At 38.7% G+C, this 17,962-nt stretch overlaps 1 protein-coding gene across 2 annotated transcripts in view; it reads left to right on the top strand.

Annotated features, from left to right (window-relative positions):
• ATP8A2 (ATPase phospholipid transporting 8A2) overlaps positions 1-17,962 on the top strand; it is a 693,068-nt gene that overhangs the window by 151,224 nt on the left and 523,882 nt on the right. For both annotated transcript variants that reach the window (XM_030813212.1, XM_030813213.1), the window contains exons 3-6: positions 10,659-10,758; positions 11,222-11,320; positions 12,607-12,652; positions 13,605-13,645. In XM_030813212.1, the coding sequence (XP_030669072.1) occupies positions 10,659-10,758; positions 11,222-11,320; positions 12,607-12,652; positions 13,605-13,645 (286 nt within the window). The remainder of the gene's footprint in view (positions 1-10,658; positions 10,759-11,221; positions 11,321-12,606; positions 12,653-13,604; positions 13,646-17,962) is intronic.

Below are 17,962 nucleotides of genomic sequence, written 5' to 3'. Positions count from 1 at the left end.
AGGGCCTAGTTCACAGGTCACCTTCTCAGTGAAACCTTCCCTCGCCACTCTGTTGAAAATAATCCTTCTCCCAGCCCCAGCCAGTGTACCCTTCTGTATCCTCCTTCCCTGATCTGTTTTTCTCTGCAGTATTCATCACCATTTATAGCTGGTATGTGTTCTATTTTTTTTTTTTTAATCTCGTTTCTCCTCTAGAGTGCAATTTCCTTGAGGGTGTGCGTTTTTGACCACCTGGTTCCCTTCAGTATCTCCAGGGCCTGGCACACTGCCCTAGTGCATAATTAGGGCTGAGGAAGTATCTATTGCACATGATGGATGGATGGATGGATGGATGGATTTTTGATAAATCCCGGTCATCTTCATGTCAACCAGTTTCAGGAAACACTGGCCTCATGTTTAGAGGGAGACTGAGTGAATCATAGATAAATGTTCCTGTTTGCTCCTGGTCACTTATCTCCAGCACCCAAGCTCTAAGATCTTGGGTTTCCATGCAGCTAAAGCCCCTCCTTGCTGTGACTAGCCAGGAGGACAGTGACGCTGGCACATGCATTTCATCCCACGAGTGGGAATGTCTTTAGGGGAGGGGTGGCTTATTTACTTGGGTGAATGAACTATCCTGTTGGGAAGTTCTGTCATTCACCCATTTACCCCTGGAGATGTTTTTACCCTGGCAGAGTGAATGGTAAAACATCTCCCATCTTATTACATTTTTAAAAAGTTGCTACATAATGGTTGTATTAACACATATTTTAAAGGTACATGTGATAATTTGATACATTCATATAATGTGTAAAGATCAAATCAAGGTAATTGGGATATCCAATGCCTTAAATCTCTTCTAGATATTTTGAAGTGTACAACAGATTATTGTAAACTATAGTCACCCTGCTGATCTTTCAAATGCCAGCTCTTATTTTCTCTACCTGACTGTGTATTTGTATCCATTAATCAACCTCTCTTCATCTCTTCCTCCGTGCTACCCCTCCTGGCCTCTGGTAACCACCAGTCTGCCCTCTCTCTTCATGAGATCCACTTTTCTGGCTCTCACATATGAGTGAGAACATGTGATATTTGTCTTTTTATGCCTGGCTTATTTCACTTAACATAGTGACCTCCAGTTCCATTTATGTTGCTGCAAATGACAGGATCTCATTCATTTTTTTGTGGCTGAGTAAGTACTCCATTGTGTATATATGCCACATTTTCTTTATCCATTCATTCACTGGTGGCCACTTAGGTTGATTCTATATTTTGGCTATTGTAAATATTCTGAATAGTGCTGCAATAAATATGACAGTGCAGACAGATATCTCTTTGACATATTGATTTTCTTTCTTTTGGATCTATAGCCAGCAGTGAAATTGCTGGATTATATGGCATTCCTATTTTTAGTTTTTTTTTTTTTTGAGACGGAGTCTTGCTCTGTCTCCCAGGCTGGAGTGCAGTGGCATGATCTCGGCTCACTGCAGGCTCCTCCTCTCAGGTTCACGCCATTCTCCTGCCTCAACCTCCCAAGTAGCTGGGACTACAGGCGCCCGCCACCATGCCTGGCTAATTTTTTGTATATATATATATATATTTTTTTTTTTTTTTTTTTAGTAGAGATGAGGTTTCACCATGTTAGCCAGGATGGTCTCGATCTCCTGACCTCGTGATCCACCCACCTCGGCCTCGCAAAGTGTTGGGATTACAGGCATGAGCCACCGTGCCGGCCCTATTTTTAATTTTTTGAGGAACCTCCATGCTGTTTTCTATACTGGCTGTACTAATTTACTTTCCCGCCATCAGTGTACAAGGGTTCTGCTTTTTGCATATCCTTGCCAGCATTCAATCTTCCCTGTCTTTTTTATAATAGCCATTTACACTGCAGTGAGATGATATCTCATTATGGTTTTGATTTGCATTTTTCTGATAATTAGTTATGTTGAGCATTTTCCTGTTGGCCATTTGTATGTCTCTTTTGAGAAATGTCTATTCAGATCTTTTATGCGTTTTTAAAACATATTATTTTATTTATTTATTTATTTTTGCTGTTGAGTTGTTTGAGCTCCTTATTATATTCTGGTTATATTCTCCTTGTATCCCTTGTCAGATGGATAGCTTGTAAGTATTTTCTCCCATTCTCCGGGTTGTCTCTGTTGATGTTTTCTTCATTCTGCAGAAGGTTTTTAGCTTGATGTAACCTTATTTGTCTATTCTTGCTTTGGTTGCCTATGCTTTTGAGGTCTTATACAAAAAAATCTTTGTCTAGACCAATGTCCTGGAGTATTTCCCTAATGTTTTATTTTAGTAATTCCCAGTTTCAGGTCTTAGATTTGAGCCTTTAATCTATTTTTATTTGATTTTTGTATAATGAGAGATAGGGGTCTAGATTTATTCTTTGATATGTAATTACCAGTTTTCCCAGCATCATTTATTGAAGAAACTGTCCTTTCCCCACTGTATGTTCTTAGCACCTTTGTTAAAACGAATTGACTATAAATGCATGGCTTTATATCTGGGTTCTCTCTATTTCTCTTTTTTTAAGAGATGGGGTCTCACAATGTTGCTGATCTCAAACTCCAGGCTTCAAGTGGTTCTCCCACCTTGGCCTCCCAATGGCTTCTCTATGCTGTTCCATTGGTCTGTGTGTCTATTTTTATGCCAGTACCATGCTGATTTGGTTACTACAGCTTTGTAGTATGTTTTGAAGTCAGGTAGTGTAATGCCTCCAGTTTTGTTCTTTTTGCTCAGGATTGTTTTGGCTATACAAAATTTGTGGTTCCATATAAACTTTAGAATTGTGTTTTTCTGTTTCTGTGAAGAATATCATTGGTATTTTTATAGGGATTATATTGAATCTGTAATTTGCTTTGGGTAGTGTTGTCACTTGAATAATATTAATTCTAATCCATGAGCATGGAATATCTTTCCATTCTTTGGTGTCCTCTTCAATTTATTTCATCAGTGTATTAATAGTTTTTCTTATATAGATCTTTCACTTCTCTGGTGAAATTGATTCCTAGGTATTTTATGTTCTTTGTAGCTATTGTAAATGAGATTGTTTTCTTGATTTCTTTTTTCAGATTGTTTGCTCTTGGCATATAGAAATGCTACTGATTTTTATATGTTGATTTTGTATCCTGCAACTTACAATCATGTCCTTTGTGAACAAGGCTAATTTGACTTTTTCCTTTCCGGTTTGGATGCCCTTTATTTATTTCTCTTGCCTAATTTCTCTGTCCAGGACTTCCAATACTATGTTTAATAACAGTGGTGAAAGTGGGCATCCTTATCATGTTCCAGATCTTAGAGGAAAGGCTTTCAGTTTTTCCCAATTGAGTATGATGTTGGTTGTGGGTTTGTCATGTATGGCCATTATTATTTTGAAGTATGTTCCTTCTATATCTAGTTTGTTGAGGATCTTTATCATAAAGAGATATTGAATTTTGTCAAATACTTTTTTCAGCATCTACTAAAATGATCACATGGTTTTTGTTCTTGGTTCTGTTAATGTCATATATCACATTTATAGATTCGTATACGTTGAACCATCTTTACATCCCTGAGAAGAATTCCATTTGATCATGGTGAATGATCTTTTTAATATGTTGGTAAATTCATTTTGCTAGTATTTGGTTAAGAATTTTTGCATCTACTGGCTGGGCATGGTGGCTCATGCCTGTAATCCCAGCACTTTGGGAGGCCAAGGTGGGTGAATCACTTGAGGTCAGGAGTTCAAGACCAGCTTGGCCAACATGGTAAAACCCCATCTCTACTAAAAATACAAAAAGATAGCCAGGCGTAGTGGCGTATGCCTGTAAACCCAGTTACTCTGGAGGCTGAGGCTACCTTGAACCCAGGAGGCACAGGTTGTGGTGAGCTGAGATCACACTACTGCCCTCCAGCCTGGGCAACAGGGCTAGACTCTGTCTCAAAAAAAAAAAGAATTTTTTTATCTATGTTCATCAGTGATATTGGCCTACAATTTTCTTGCCTGGTTTTATTATCAGGGTAATGCTGGCCTTATAGAATGAGTTTGGAAGTATTCCGTGGTCTTCAATTTTTTTTCAAGGCTTTAGGAGAACTTTTTTTTTTTTTTTTTTTTTGAGTCAGAGTTTCACTCTCATTGCCCAGGCTGGAGTGCAGTGCTGCAATCTTGGCTCACTGCAGCCTTGACTTCTGGGGCTTAGATCCTCCCACCTCAGTGACGTCCTGAGTAGCTAAGACTTCAGGCACGCACCACCTTGCCTGGCTAGGTATTAGTTTTTCTTTAAATGTTTCATAGAAATCAGCAGTGAAACCGTCTGGTCCTGGACTTTTCTTTAATGGGAGGCTTCTTATTATGGCTTTGATTTAGTTACTTGTTATTGATTGGTTGAGGTTTTCTGTCTCTTTATGGTTCAGTCTTGGTAGGTTTTATGTGCCTGAGAATTTATTCATTTCTTCTTGGTTTCCAATTTGTTGGTGCATAATTGTTCATAGTAATCTCTATTTTTTTTTTTTTTTGCATTTCTGTGGTCTCAGTTTTTATGTTGCATTTTTATTTCTGTTTTTATTTGAGTCTTCTCTTTTCTTCCTAGTCTAGCTAAGGGTTTGTCAATTTTGCTTATCTTTTCAAAAATTCAAGTTTTTGTTATATTGATCTTTTGTCCTTTTTTTGGTCTCAATTTTATTTATGCTCTTACCTTTATTATTTCTTTTCTTCTACTAAGTTGGGGTTTCATTTGTTCTTGTTTTTCTAATCTCTTAAGGTGCTTTATTAAATTGTTTATTTGAAGTCTTTCTACTTTTTTGATGTAGGTGTTTATTACTATAAACTTACCCTCTTACCATTGCTTTTGCTGTATCCCATAGATTTTGGTATGTTATATTTCCATATCCATTTGTTTCAAGAAATTTAAAATTTTCCTTCTTAATTTCTTCATTGACCTATCAGTTGTTGAGGAACATGTTATTTAATTTCCATGGGTTTGTGTAGTTTCCAGGGTTCTTATTGTTATTGATTTCTAGTTTATTTCATTGTGGTCAGAAAAAAATAGTTGATGTGATTTCTACCTTTTTGAATGTGCTAGGACTTGATTTATAGCCTAAGATATGGTCTGTTCTAAAGAATGTTCTGTATACCAATGAAAAGAAAATGCATTCTGCAGCATTTGGGTGAAATATTCTGTAAATGTGAGTTAGTCTTGTTTTGTCTAGTATACAGTTTAACTCTGGTGTTCCTTTGCTGATTTTCTGTCTAGATGATCTGTCCATTACTGACAATGGGAAGCTGAGGTCCCCTACTACTATTGTATTGCAGTCTATCTCTTGCTCTAGATATATTAATGTTTGCTTTACATTTTTGGGTGCTCTAGTGTTGAGTGCATAGATATTTATAATTGCCTTTATCATTATAAAATGACCTTCTTTATCTTTGACTTGTAGTCTGTTTTGTGTAGTATAAGAATAGGTAATCCTACTATTTTTTTTTGTTTTCACTTGCATGGAATATCTTTTTCCATCTCTTTCATTCTATGTGTGTCTGTATAGGTGATATCAGTTTGTTGTAGGCAGCATATAGCAGAGTCTTGTTTCTTTATCCATTCAGCTATATATATCTTTTAATTAGATAATTAAGTTCATTTACATGCAGTGTTATCATTGATAAGTAAGGACTTACTACTGCTATTTTTCTGCTTGTTTTCTCATTGTTTGGTAACTTCTTTCTTTCCTTCCTTCCTTCCTTCCTTCCTTCCTTCCTTCTTTCCTTCCTTCTTTCAGTCTTTCTATTCTTTTTTCCATCTTCCTTTGTGGTTAAGTGATTTTCTCAGGTAATAGGTTTTAATTTGTTGCTTTTTATTTTTAGTGTATCTATTACAGGTTTTTGCATTGTGGTCATCACAAGACTTGCAAAAACAACTTGTAGATATAACAAGTTATTTTAAAAGAGATGACAGCTTATCTTACATCACAGAAAGGAATAGAAACAATAAACTAAAAAAAACCTCTGTGTTTTAACTCCATCTCCCCTACATATTGATTTTTTTGTTACCTCAGTTTGGATATATTTATACTGCCTATTTCTTAGCAGATTGCTGTATGTGTTTTTGTTTTTGATAGATTTGTCTTTGGGGCTTCATACTAGAGTTATGAGTGGATTGCACACCACAATTACAGTATTAGAGTATTCTGGGTATGTCTATATGCTTAATTTTACTAGTGGGTTTTTTGCCTTCAAATGTTTTCTATTTGCATGTGAGTGTTTTTTTTTTCTTTCAAATTGAAGAACCTCCTTTAGTATTTCTTGTAAGATGGATCTGGTGATGGTAAATTCTCTCAGCTTTTGTTTTTCTGGGAAGGCCTTTATTTCTCCTTCATAGGTGAAGGACAGCTTTGCTGGATACAGTATTCTTGGATGGAAATTTTTTTTCTTTTAGCACTTTGAAAATTTTATTCCACTCCCTTCTGGCCTGTTTCGTTTCCATTGATAAGTCTATTCTATTTTGCTGAATTTGAGGTTCTTTATACATTATTTGCTTCTTTTCTTTTGCTGCTTTTAGGATCCTCTTTGTCCTTGATCTTTGAGAATGTGATTATTACATGCCTTGGGGAAGTCTTATTTGGGTCAGATCTGTTTGTTGTTCTCTGACATTCCTGTACCTGGATGTTTATCTCTTTCTCAAGTTTTGGAAAGTTTTCTGTTATTTTTTTGAGGAAGCTTTCTACTCCTTGCTCTTGTTTAACTCCCTCTTGAACACCAGTGATTCTTAGACTTTGTCTTTTGAGGTAATTTCCTTTATCTTGTTGACAATCTTTGTTCCTTTTTATTCTTTTTTCTTCTCTGTGTATTTTCAAATTGCTTGTCTTTGAGCTCATTTATTCTTACTTCTGCTTGATTCATTCTCCTACTGAAAGCCTCTAATGAGTTTTTCAGTTAACTCTAATGAGTTTTTCAGTTAATTAGTTTCTCAAACTGAGAAAAATACATTTCTCAGTTTGAAGATTTCTGTTTGTTTTTATTATTATTTCAATCTCTTCATGAAATTTCTCTGATACATTTTTGAGTTGCTTTTCTGTGTTATCTTGAAAATCACTGAGTTCCCTTAAAACTGCTATTTTGAATTCTTGTTCAGAGAGCTCACATATCACCATCTTGTTAGGGTTAGTCACTGGATCCTTGCTTCATTTGTTCAGGGAAGTCATGGTTCCCTGTTTGCTGCTGTCACTTATGAATGTATGTATATATGTTTGCATTGGAGAATTAGTTATTTCAGTCTTCTCTGTCTGGATTCTTTTGTTTTTTATTGGATATATTTGCTTAGAGATTCATTGTAATTTACCTGTTGAATTTCTTTCTTTTCCCATTAGGTCACTGCCTCCTTTTCAGCATTAGATGGTGCCTTAAGCTCAGGTTTGTCTCCGCTCTAATAAACAATTGGAGCACTGCCCATCCCAAATGGAAATGGTGCCAAAGGGGATAGCCTAGCAGTGTGGGAAGGTGAATTAAGGGTTTGTGCTCAGGGGACCTGTGGGATGAACCAACTACAGCATGGTGCTGCTAAGCAGACACTCCAATTTGGTATCTCTTTTGGCCAACTTATAGAGCAAAGTTTCCAGAGTTGGGGATAGTAGTCCTGCCTCCTCACTTTGTGTCTGGCTGTCCCCAGGGATATTTCTTCCTTCAGGCACTCCCCATGCTTCCTGTGAGTTGAGGTAGGAACAGGTATCCTGCCAGGGAACTCAAGATGATGGGGAAGCTGCCTGTCACCTTGATTTTCCGTTTTCCAGTGTTAAACTGAGAGTCGGGGGAGATTTTTCCACGTGCTTGGTGCCAGCAGATTGGGAAGAGAGGTGTCTTGGCTGTGGATGTCCCCTTGTCTTACCGTCTACTTGGAGCTTTTTTACTTCTCTGTGGCACTGAGAACTGTCTCATCCTCATATTTTAGTTTTGGGATATTTGTGGTGATAACCTTAGTGCTGTAAATTTGGTTTTTGTTTTCTGTGTGGGGAATGAAGCCAGCTTGCTTCCATGCCACCATTTTGGAACCAGAAACCTCATTGTATTACATCTTATAGTGCTCTGCTGAATTAAATTCACATAGGAAGTTTGAACAAATTTACCTCCTCAGCGATTATCCTAAATCCCTGCTACTCAAAGTGTGGTCACTGTACCAGTAGCATTGAACTCACCTGGGAACTTGTTAGAAATGTGGAATCTCAGGCCCACCCCAGACCTACTGAATCAGAATCTGCATTTTAATAAGCTCTCCAGGAGACTGGTGTGTTCAAGTAGTACTGTCCTGCAATATTCTGGTAGACTCATTTTGATAGGTGCTGCCTTTAGCTGTTTGTAGTGTTATATCTTTAATTCTGTAACATGACAGCTAATGGCTGTATATTTTGGCAATTATTTTAATGCCACACAATAACCTTTTCCTGGATGAGTGTTAATTTCTCTGAATTATTGATCATGCTTATTCTATCTCAGGATGCAAGCATTTGGGCTCATTTTTCTAGTTCTAGTAGAGTAAAAGTTAGTATGCATTTCCCTTTCCACTTCTACCCTCTTATATTTCATTTCTTGCCACAAGCAAGATTCCTTTCCTCCTCAACTCTCCATCTTCATGGTTCTCAGGGATATGTAGGTCCTTAAGCACAGTCAGCATTTTGCTCAAGTGGAAAATGTTCATATATAGCTGGGGTAATGTGCCAACTGTGTGCATGTGTATCTGGTTTATACAGATGGAATCTCAGGTTCAGATGTTATAATCAAGCTATCTTGCAGGATAGTTTCTACACTCTTATTTTACAGTATGTGAACTTTCTTTTTGTTTTTTGCTGACAAATGTTGATTGCTTTATTTCAGTTGTCAGGATTGCTGTAGAGGTATGCATGATATTCCATTTGATTTTGTCCTCTAAGCCATAGTTAAGAAGACTTTGTATTGTGAGCTATCACATACATGAGTTTTGTGTATTTTCCCTACTTTTTAATGAGCTTAATGTCAGCTGTTGATTCTGGCCAAATTTCACAGTGACATCCTGTTATGCCACAGGGCCACGTAAACAAGGAGGAGACCCATGTCAGCAAATTTCTAGCTAATTCAGGGATAGTCTTTCAAGTTGCATATTGTTTAAGTTTTGACTCTTTAAAAAGTGGTCTTCATATAACATCACATACATTTTTAGCACCTTAGGTAGAAGGTGCTAAAAATGATTTTGTCTTTAAGGATAACTCTGATCACTGTATTGTGAAATGCGAGGCCATTGTACCATGGGGCATGATTTTCTCTGAGGCAGTGGCAGATGGGACTATTGGCAGTGGGACTATTTCTTGTTCCATCAAATGACCTCCGGCTGCTATATTTTTGAGTAGTCCACTTTGGTTTTACTCTGTTGTTCCAGGCTTGGTTGCTGTCCAGTCTCACAGTAGTGTACCTTGCCTCTGGTGTATTCTGTCTCCTGAGCCCTTTGCCCTCCTATTGGGGTGCTTCTAATTTGTTGTAAATTAAAAACCTGCTAGATAATCTTTTTTTTATTTACTATACTTTAAGTTCTAGGGTACATGTGCACAACGTGCAGGTTTGTTACATATGTATACGTGTGCCATGTTGGTGTGCTGCACCCATTAACTCATCATTTCTATTAGGTATATCTCCTAATGCTATCCCTCCCCCACCGCCACCCCACAACAGGCCCCAGTGTGTGATGTTCCCCTTCCTGTGTCCATGTGTTCTCATTGTTCAATTCCCACCTATGAGTAAGAACATGTGGTGTTTGGTTTTCTGTCCTTGCGATAGTTTGCTCAGAATGATGAAAACCTGCTGGATAATCTTGCTAGAATATATTATAATTAAGAATAGGCTCAGAGTGATGTCTTCAGAGGGTGAGCTAGGAATCATATAGGTGCTTTTATGGTGCAAACTTGAATAAAATGTGTGAGCAGCCACAGCTGGTTTGGTTCATTTTGCCTTTGGGTTATTTCACTATTCACTCACTATCTGCTATGTGCTAGGAACATATGGAATTGAAGTAAACATTTTTGTCATTCCCATAATCTGCTCTGGGAATAGATAAAATACTAAGCAAAGCGTTATACCTATATGATATAGGTGTAAACACTATACTGTAGGCTTGCATGAGGAGTGTCATTATAAATTTGACCAGACTTACTGGAAGATGTAAGATTGGGTGGAAGGAAGGACACTTTAGTCATGGAGAGACAGGTAGAGTGTAAGAGAGAGGATGTCCTAGGTGGAAGCAAAAGTGTGAGCAAAGGTGGTCAAATAAAGGGTGTGTGGAAGGAATGGAATTTATTTGGGTGTGGTTGAAGCATGAAACATCTGTGGTGGGTACCCAGAGGGAACATCGAATTGTTATTCACACGCCTGCTGTTCATAGCATATAGCTCCTAGAAGGTGGGTGGATGTCTGTGCTTATGTTGTGTGAAAATTAAAGAAGCACATGTATATCTTCCAATGTGGAAAACAAAGGCCGCATTGGAAGATTTTCTCATCGGGGCGCCATTTTTCAAACTAAAGCTCTTAGGAGAAGATACACAGCAATTTCCTTGTCTTGAGTTTTGAAACATTTTTTTTTAAACCATTTGTAAAACTTTCGAAACTTCTTGTCTTGTTCTTGTATTTTAGAGTTTACGTCTATAACCGATAGTATTATTTTTCTTTGCACTTACAGTACGGCCAAGTACAGCGTGTTGACATTTCTACCTCGATTCTTGTATGAGCAGATTAGAAGAGCTGCTAATGCCTTCTTTCTCTTCATTGCCTTATTACAGGTAATGGTTTTTTAACAGTTCCTTGGAATTCACTTAATTACATGTAAAATGAGATTTTGCTAAAGGTTCCTTAACTGCTAAAGTGTTATAATCTTGGAATATCGTTTGTTTCCCTCCTCCAGTCATTGTTTGATAGAGTGAACAAGCCTGACTTTGTATATAGGGAGATTTCTTTTGGTATGGCCTTAAGGATGATTGCAGTGACTGAAAGAGGCATTGAAAAGTGGACTTAGGGCCATACTTTTAAGCCTTTTTCTGTTCCAAACACATAACCAATGTTGGACAAAATTTTAAAAAATATGTAAAATACATAGCTAGTTTTTAAAGTAAGGTAATTATTTTTGAGTAACAGAAATGGAACAGAACTGCAAAAGTGTGAACCGTGCATGACTGCCATAATTTTCTGTTCATGGAGAGGATTTTTAATGTGCCAACTTCCTACTTGTGGTCTCTTATCTTCCAGCAAATTCCAGATGTATCTCCAACCGGAAGATATACCACCCTGGTGCCATTGATCATTATTTTAACAATTGCAGGCATCAAAGAGATTGTAGAAGATTTTGTAAGTTTTTGCTTTTGGATAATAAAATCATTGTATGCAGTAGATAATAACTTATGTGTTGCCTCGGGTGATATATTTAAGGCAGGAAATTGGGCTATAGCTTAACCAGCCTCTTTAGATGCCTGATGGTATTTTTGGGGGAGGGAATGTATACTCAGAGTGTCCTAAATACCTGTACAGTGACACTAAACAGTTCAAACTTTGATTTCAAATATTAGGTCTCTGGAGCCCCATTGATTTTTATCACTGATGTTTCTTATAGCCTGCTTTAGAGCTTGCTAATTTGGGCAGCAAATGAAGGATTGCTGTGTTGTCTAGGATGGCAGCGTTGTCTCGCTCTGCCTGAGGCAACTTTACAAGAATCTTCTCCCCTCACAATCATCCTAGTGTATCTCCAAGTTCACGGGCTTCAACAACTATATTCCTTTTCCCTCTCTTTCTTGCTCTGTCTCCCCCTATATATTTGTGTGTGTGTGTGTGTATATATATATATGTTTGCATGTGCTGTCTATCTCTGGATCTTCCTCTCCTCCCTTACATACACACACACACCTTGCTTTCACAAACATATATGCATCTTTCTGGGAATAGGTATGTAAATAAATATAATACAGCTTAAGCATCCCTAAATCCAAAAACCCCAAATCTGAAATGCTTCAAAATCCAAAACTTTGTGCGTGCCGACATGATGCCACAAGTGGAAAACTCCACAGCTGACCTCATGTAATGGCTGCACAAAATTATTATAAACACTGTATGAAGTTACCTTCAGGTTATGTGCATAAAGTGAACATGAAACATAAATAAATTTCATGCTTAGACTTGGGTCCCATCCCGGAGATACCTCATTGGGTATACGCAAATACTCCAAGATCTGAAACAATCTGAAACATGAAACACTTCTGGTCCCGAGCATGTCAGATAAGGGATCTTCAACCTGTACACACCAAAGCAAAGTTACTTTATCAATAAAATGAAGTTGGCTGTTTGTTGCTGGGTTTATTACACTGAATAATCATTTCCGTCTGATCTAAAGCAAGGAGTGAAAAGTTTTGTACTTCCAAGTGCTAGAGCCAAAATAGAATACTTGAAACTAGAGGAGACCACTTCTAAACTTAGGGAGTGCTGATAGATCACAACACTGTCTAACTGAATTTTACAGCATGAGCATTATTGGCAGTTAGTTTCCTTGTCCCCTGTAATTTCCTGATTGTTTTGTTTGCTATTTCAATTATTCATGTGGAACTTTTGAATGTTAGAACTACTTTTTTTTCTTTCTGTAACAGAAGCGACACAAGGCAGACAATGCAGTTAACAAAAAGAAAACAATAGGTAAGATCCCAGGCTGAATCACTTTTTCCACTGGAAAACTTAAGAATAAGGCCTGCATTTAAGGAGTTTTAAATAAGTAGTGAATGGTATTGAGATAAATTGGGAAGATAACCTATAAAATACTTTAAAGAAATAGTAAAATAACAAATTGAACATAATTTTAGTCCTGATAATGAAGTTTGAGCAGCATTTGTTAACAGAATGTTAGAAAAGGTTGTAATTTTCAGGAACTAGACATTTTTTATGTCCATAAAAAGTCTAAGCATTCACATCCTTCATTTATAATCTCTCCTTACTTCCCTCTTCTACTTTTTATTGTTTTATTTCTACAACATCAATTTTTTGTTTGTTTGTTTAATTTTTTGAGACAGGGTCTCACTCCTGTTGCCCAGGCTGGAGTTCAGTGACATGATCATGGCTCACTGTAGCTTTGACCTCCCAGGCTCAGGTGATCCTCCCGCGTCAGCCTCTTGAGTAGCTGGGACTACAGTCACACACCACCACCCCTGACTAATTTTTGTATTTTTGGTAGAGATGGGTTTCACCATGCTGCCCAGGCTAGTCTCAAACTTCTGGGCTCAAGCAATCTGCTTGCCTTGGCTTCCCAAAGTGTAAGGATTACAGGTATGAGCCACTGCACCCAGCTGTTTAGTTTTTTTTAAATTGTGGAAGAGCAGGCTTTTTTTTCCTTCTGGGCTGAAAATAAGTAGATTTAACTTACATACATACATAAACATTTATGTATATGCATTAATGTATATATGTTACAGAGGTACATACCATACATTAGTGTTCCATTTTGAGGGGGCGGTGCTGATGTTATGCCATCATGGCTAAAGATAGGGTATGTCAGAATTAATAAATGGAATTCTAAAAGAAAGCTTTTGGATTTTAGGAAGCTGATTCAATTTATCACCAGTATTAACCAATATTTTATTTTTCTCTTTTTCAGTGTTAAGAAATGGTATGTGGCATACCATTATGTGGAAAGAGGTAAAAACTAATTTTAAAGATGTACCAGTACTATTGGTTTGAAGATGTGTAATGAATTGCTGGTCTTGATTGCAGTATAAAGTTTGTGTTCGACATAGTAGAGTTTTCCATGAGGTCTGCTGAGACCTGATGCATGTTTACTCTGTCCCTTGCCCCTTCTAGTAGAGTTTTCCATGAGGTCTGCTGAGACCTGATGCATGTTTACTCTGTCCCTTGCCCAATGTGTCACTTCAAGCTATGAACTTCATCGCTCCTGATTGACATTTCTGAAATCTCAAAGTATTTTCTAGTTTCTAAATCCAATTTGAGAAACATTTTCCCTGGTCCTCTGTTGTCTTAACCTAAGTTAAAGTTTATTTTTGTTTTTAGCATTTGTGATTCTCACTTCTAACATTTTTGGGTGGAAAGGTCATTAACTACAGAGTGGTGGAAAGGGGGTAAGAAACCACCCCGTTTCCATTCTAGCACAGCAGTTAGCTGCGCTTAATAATAGCAAGGAAAGCTTTGCCTCCACGTCCCTGGAAGTATGAGGTTTAGAAGTTTGAAGAATGGTGTGGTTTTTTGGTTGTTTATGGTGATGAGTAGAAAATTTAGAAGAAATCTGCCATACCATCTAGGTATTTTATATCTGATAAAATTAGCTTTTTAAATGAGAGTGTTTTACCTGGACCTTCTTAATGGACACAAGATGTGTTGGGGGATGACTCTCATTAGTCCAGCATTCAAAGCCGAGTAACATGATTTTAAAAGAAAACAGCTTTTTAGAAGGGTAACTTGAAATAGCTTTTCTTGCTAAACATTTAGTAAACAATGTTTTAAAATGCCTCTTACAGTCTTTTATACCTGAAAAATGCCTGTGATATGGTAACTGCAGCATTTGCTTTAGTTTTCATTTTACTTTACTTTGTTTTAGGAGAATCCGCCACCCTTTAAAGAAATTTCTCCTTTATAGTGTTTTACAGTAACGCCTTAACCTTTGCTGCAATCTTGAAGTCCTATGCTGCAAACGTTCATCATCCTCACGTTTGGAAATGTCGTGATTTTGGTCAGGAGGTTGGGAATTCTTGACTCAGTGGGAGAGATGCTCCCAATGCTGAAGGAATTCAGGGGTTCTCCCAGCACTGGGAAATTGCCCCTCTATTTCTCTAGGGTTCCTCTTGTTACTCCCTCCCCAGAAAGGTATCAGTATCAGCTAGAGTGAAGAATGATTTGGATTCAGAGGGCCTGACATTTCTTGAAACAGCAGAAAATGGAGTGATGGTCTCTGATTGATGGTCTTCTGTGGTTCAGGAGCTGACGGCTTTGCAGACTCCCAAAACTCATAACAGTTTCCATTGTTCATTTGGGAGAAAAACAACAATAACAAAGAAACACCGGTTATATACTGTGCCACATGCATTTTTATTTCCATTTAAAATGTATTTACTTGGTTTATTTCAGTGAAGCTCCTGGCGTGTGCCAGACATTGTACTAGGCATGGGAAGAATGAAGCACAGCGCTTCCCTTAAGGAGTTTCAAACTTCAGTGGGCATCCCAGTCACCGTCCACAGGGCTGCTAGAACCCAGATGGCTGGGCCCACTCGCAGGCTATCTGATTCACTGGGTCTCGGGTGGGGCCCTAGAATTTGCATGTAAGCAAATTATTAGTTGAGGCTGATGCTGATGGTGTAGGGAGCACACTCAAGAACGACTGGTGTCCTGGGAGAGAGAGGCAACTAACCTAACACAGTGCAGTTGCTGAGCTCTGGGAGAAAGCTTCCACTTTGGGAAGAGCTGGGAGGGGACACCTACCTAGACCCTGTGGTTCAGATCAGGAAAGTCTGCCCTCCAGAGATGCACTAGTGCTCTCTTGAAGGGTGAATCGGGGGTAACTAGCTGCGGAACTGTGAGTAGTTCAGTGTGAGGATGAGGATACAGAAGAGGGCAGAGATGTCAGGCAAGGGGAAGCTGGCTGTCCCTAAGGTCCCCAAAATGATAATAACCTAATCTGAAGTGCCGAAGCTCAGGTCTGCCGTCCTCTGGGCTGTAGCTGAGTCACTGGTGAGTGCTGAGAGGCAGCTCTCGGGTGGATCTCAGTGGCTTTGATTGACTTCGAGAGGATCTTTCAGCTACTTCCTCAAAATTAAGAGACTTGAGGAACTCTCCGAGGCTAGAGTGGATTCAGGGATCTGGAGGGTTTCTGTTCCCACTGTACTAATTCTTTGAGGGAGTATTACACACGCAAGGAACAATCATGTAAGAACATTAAAACCATTTCCAGGCCGGGCATGCTCACGCCTGCAATCCCAGCACTTTGGGAGGCTGAGGCTGCTGGATCACTTTAGCTCAGGAGCTCAAGATCAGCCTGGGCAACATGGCCAAACCCCATCTCTACAAAAAAAATACAAAAATCAGCTGGGCGTGGTGGTGCGTGTTTGTAATCCCAGCTACTCAGGAGGATGAGGTGGGAGGATCACTTGAGAGTGGCAGGTGGAGGTTGCAGTGAGCCTTGATCGTGCCACTGCACTCCAGCCTGAGTGACAGAGTGAGACCCTGTCTCAAAAACAGAAAACAAACAACCAAAAAAAAATATTTTTTTTTTCAAGCAAAATCCAAGTAAGTCATTTCTTATGTACACAAAACTTCTTAGTACTTGGTTACTGGGATATGAATGTTTCTTTATTTAGAGAGTAAAGATGAGAGAAAGCCATAATTTCTCTTGTCCTCCCACTTTGAATTTAAAAAAATCCACTGCCTTTTTTCATTTGAAAACATGACAAATTTTCTTGTCTAGTCGTTTTTTCTTTACTAATTACTTCTTCTGATTTTTATATGTAATTAAACTATTCATATGAAATAGTTTTAATTTTATTTTATTCTTTTTAGATGGAGCCTTGCTCTGTTGCCCAGGCTGGAGTTCAGTGGTGCCGTCTCGGCTCACTGCAACCTCTGCCTCCTGGGTTCAAGCGATTCTCCTGCCTCAGCTTCCCAAGTAGCTGGGACTACAGGTGCCCACCACCACGCCCGGTTAATTTTTTTTTTTTTTAGTGAGATGGGGGTTTCACCATGTTAGCCAGGTTGGTCTTGAACTCCTGACCTCAAGTGATCTGCCTGCTTCGGCCTCCCAAAGTGTTGGGATTATAGGTGTGAGCCACTGCGCCTGGCCAAAACACTTTCAATTCACATAACATCGATTGCTTTTGTACTGGTGGTTGTTAAAACAGCTTTGTGGCATTTTCCCCAGACACTTTAATAAACAACTTAAAGCACCAATAGGATACCTTTCAGTAAATCTGCCTTTTTCCCAACAGAAAATTAAACGTGGGCACCTGCTAGCTTATAAGATCTGGCAGTTTTTCACAAGTATCGTATCACTTGAAATTCCTGGTTTCTAAGAGAATAGTAACGTGGCTAGAATAGGAAATAGAAAGCATAAATGCCCATTTTGAGCTTTGCAAATATTACTGTGCTGGGAATGGTCTTCTGGTATCATCGGATAATTCTAATGTCCTTGACCTTCACACTCATGATGTCCTTTCAGTTATGCTCCCGCTGATGTAGACTGACATACATATGGACCTGTTTTATGCCAGGTGCCGTGTATACTTTCTTAGTCACTGCATTCACCTTACAAGGCCGGTGGCACTGTTTTCCTGTTTCAGACATGAGACGCGGGGGCGCTGAGAGGTGAAGCAGCTTGCTGAGGTCACAAAGCTAGCACACGGCTATAAAGCTAGGATTGGAGTTAGGCTTGCCTGATTTGAAAGCCCCCGTTCTCTCCATCCTAGTGCTTTCTGCGATGTTACTGAAAGGATTTGTAGACACTTGGCCATGGTGCCGTTTTGGAGACTACAACCTTTTTCCTTCGCTTGAGATCTTCTGTCTAGTGGAGTCTGTTCCCCAAGGTGGTCTCTGACTTTGGCCGTGATCCTTTTTCTGGGAATTTCTTGAGGCTGTACAAATCTTCTCCATTTTATGTGGTATATTTCCAGGGGGACTTTTAGGTGCACTTTTCATGGGTGTATTTACTGTTGCCTTTTAATCAGAGCATTGGCCTTCCATGAAGCTTGCCCAGTTTTGAATCCTGGTTCTAACACTCAGTGGCTATATTACTGTGATCAAGTTATTTTGTTTTCTGCACCTCAATTTGTAAAACAGAGAAAAATTTATAAAACAGAAAAATTTATGTGTGTTAACTTAGTTGATCCTTGTAGTCACTCTATGAAATATGTGCCTTTATCCTCATTATATAGATGAGGAAACTGAGGCACACAGAGTTTACATAACTTGTTCATCGTTACACAGCTCGTCAGGGGATGCAGTGGGGATTGAGCCCAG

This window comes from Nomascus leucogenys, chromosome 5 (assembly GCF_006542625.1).
Source record: "Nomascus leucogenys isolate Asia chromosome 5, Asia_NLE_v1, whole genome shotgun sequence".
In the NCBI taxonomy this organism is placed as follows: domain Eukaryota; kingdom Metazoa; phylum Chordata; class Mammalia; order Primates; family Hylobatidae; genus Nomascus; species Nomascus leucogenys.
Note: the sequence above shows the minus strand (reverse complement) of the source record. Positions and strands in the feature narration are given on the sequence as shown.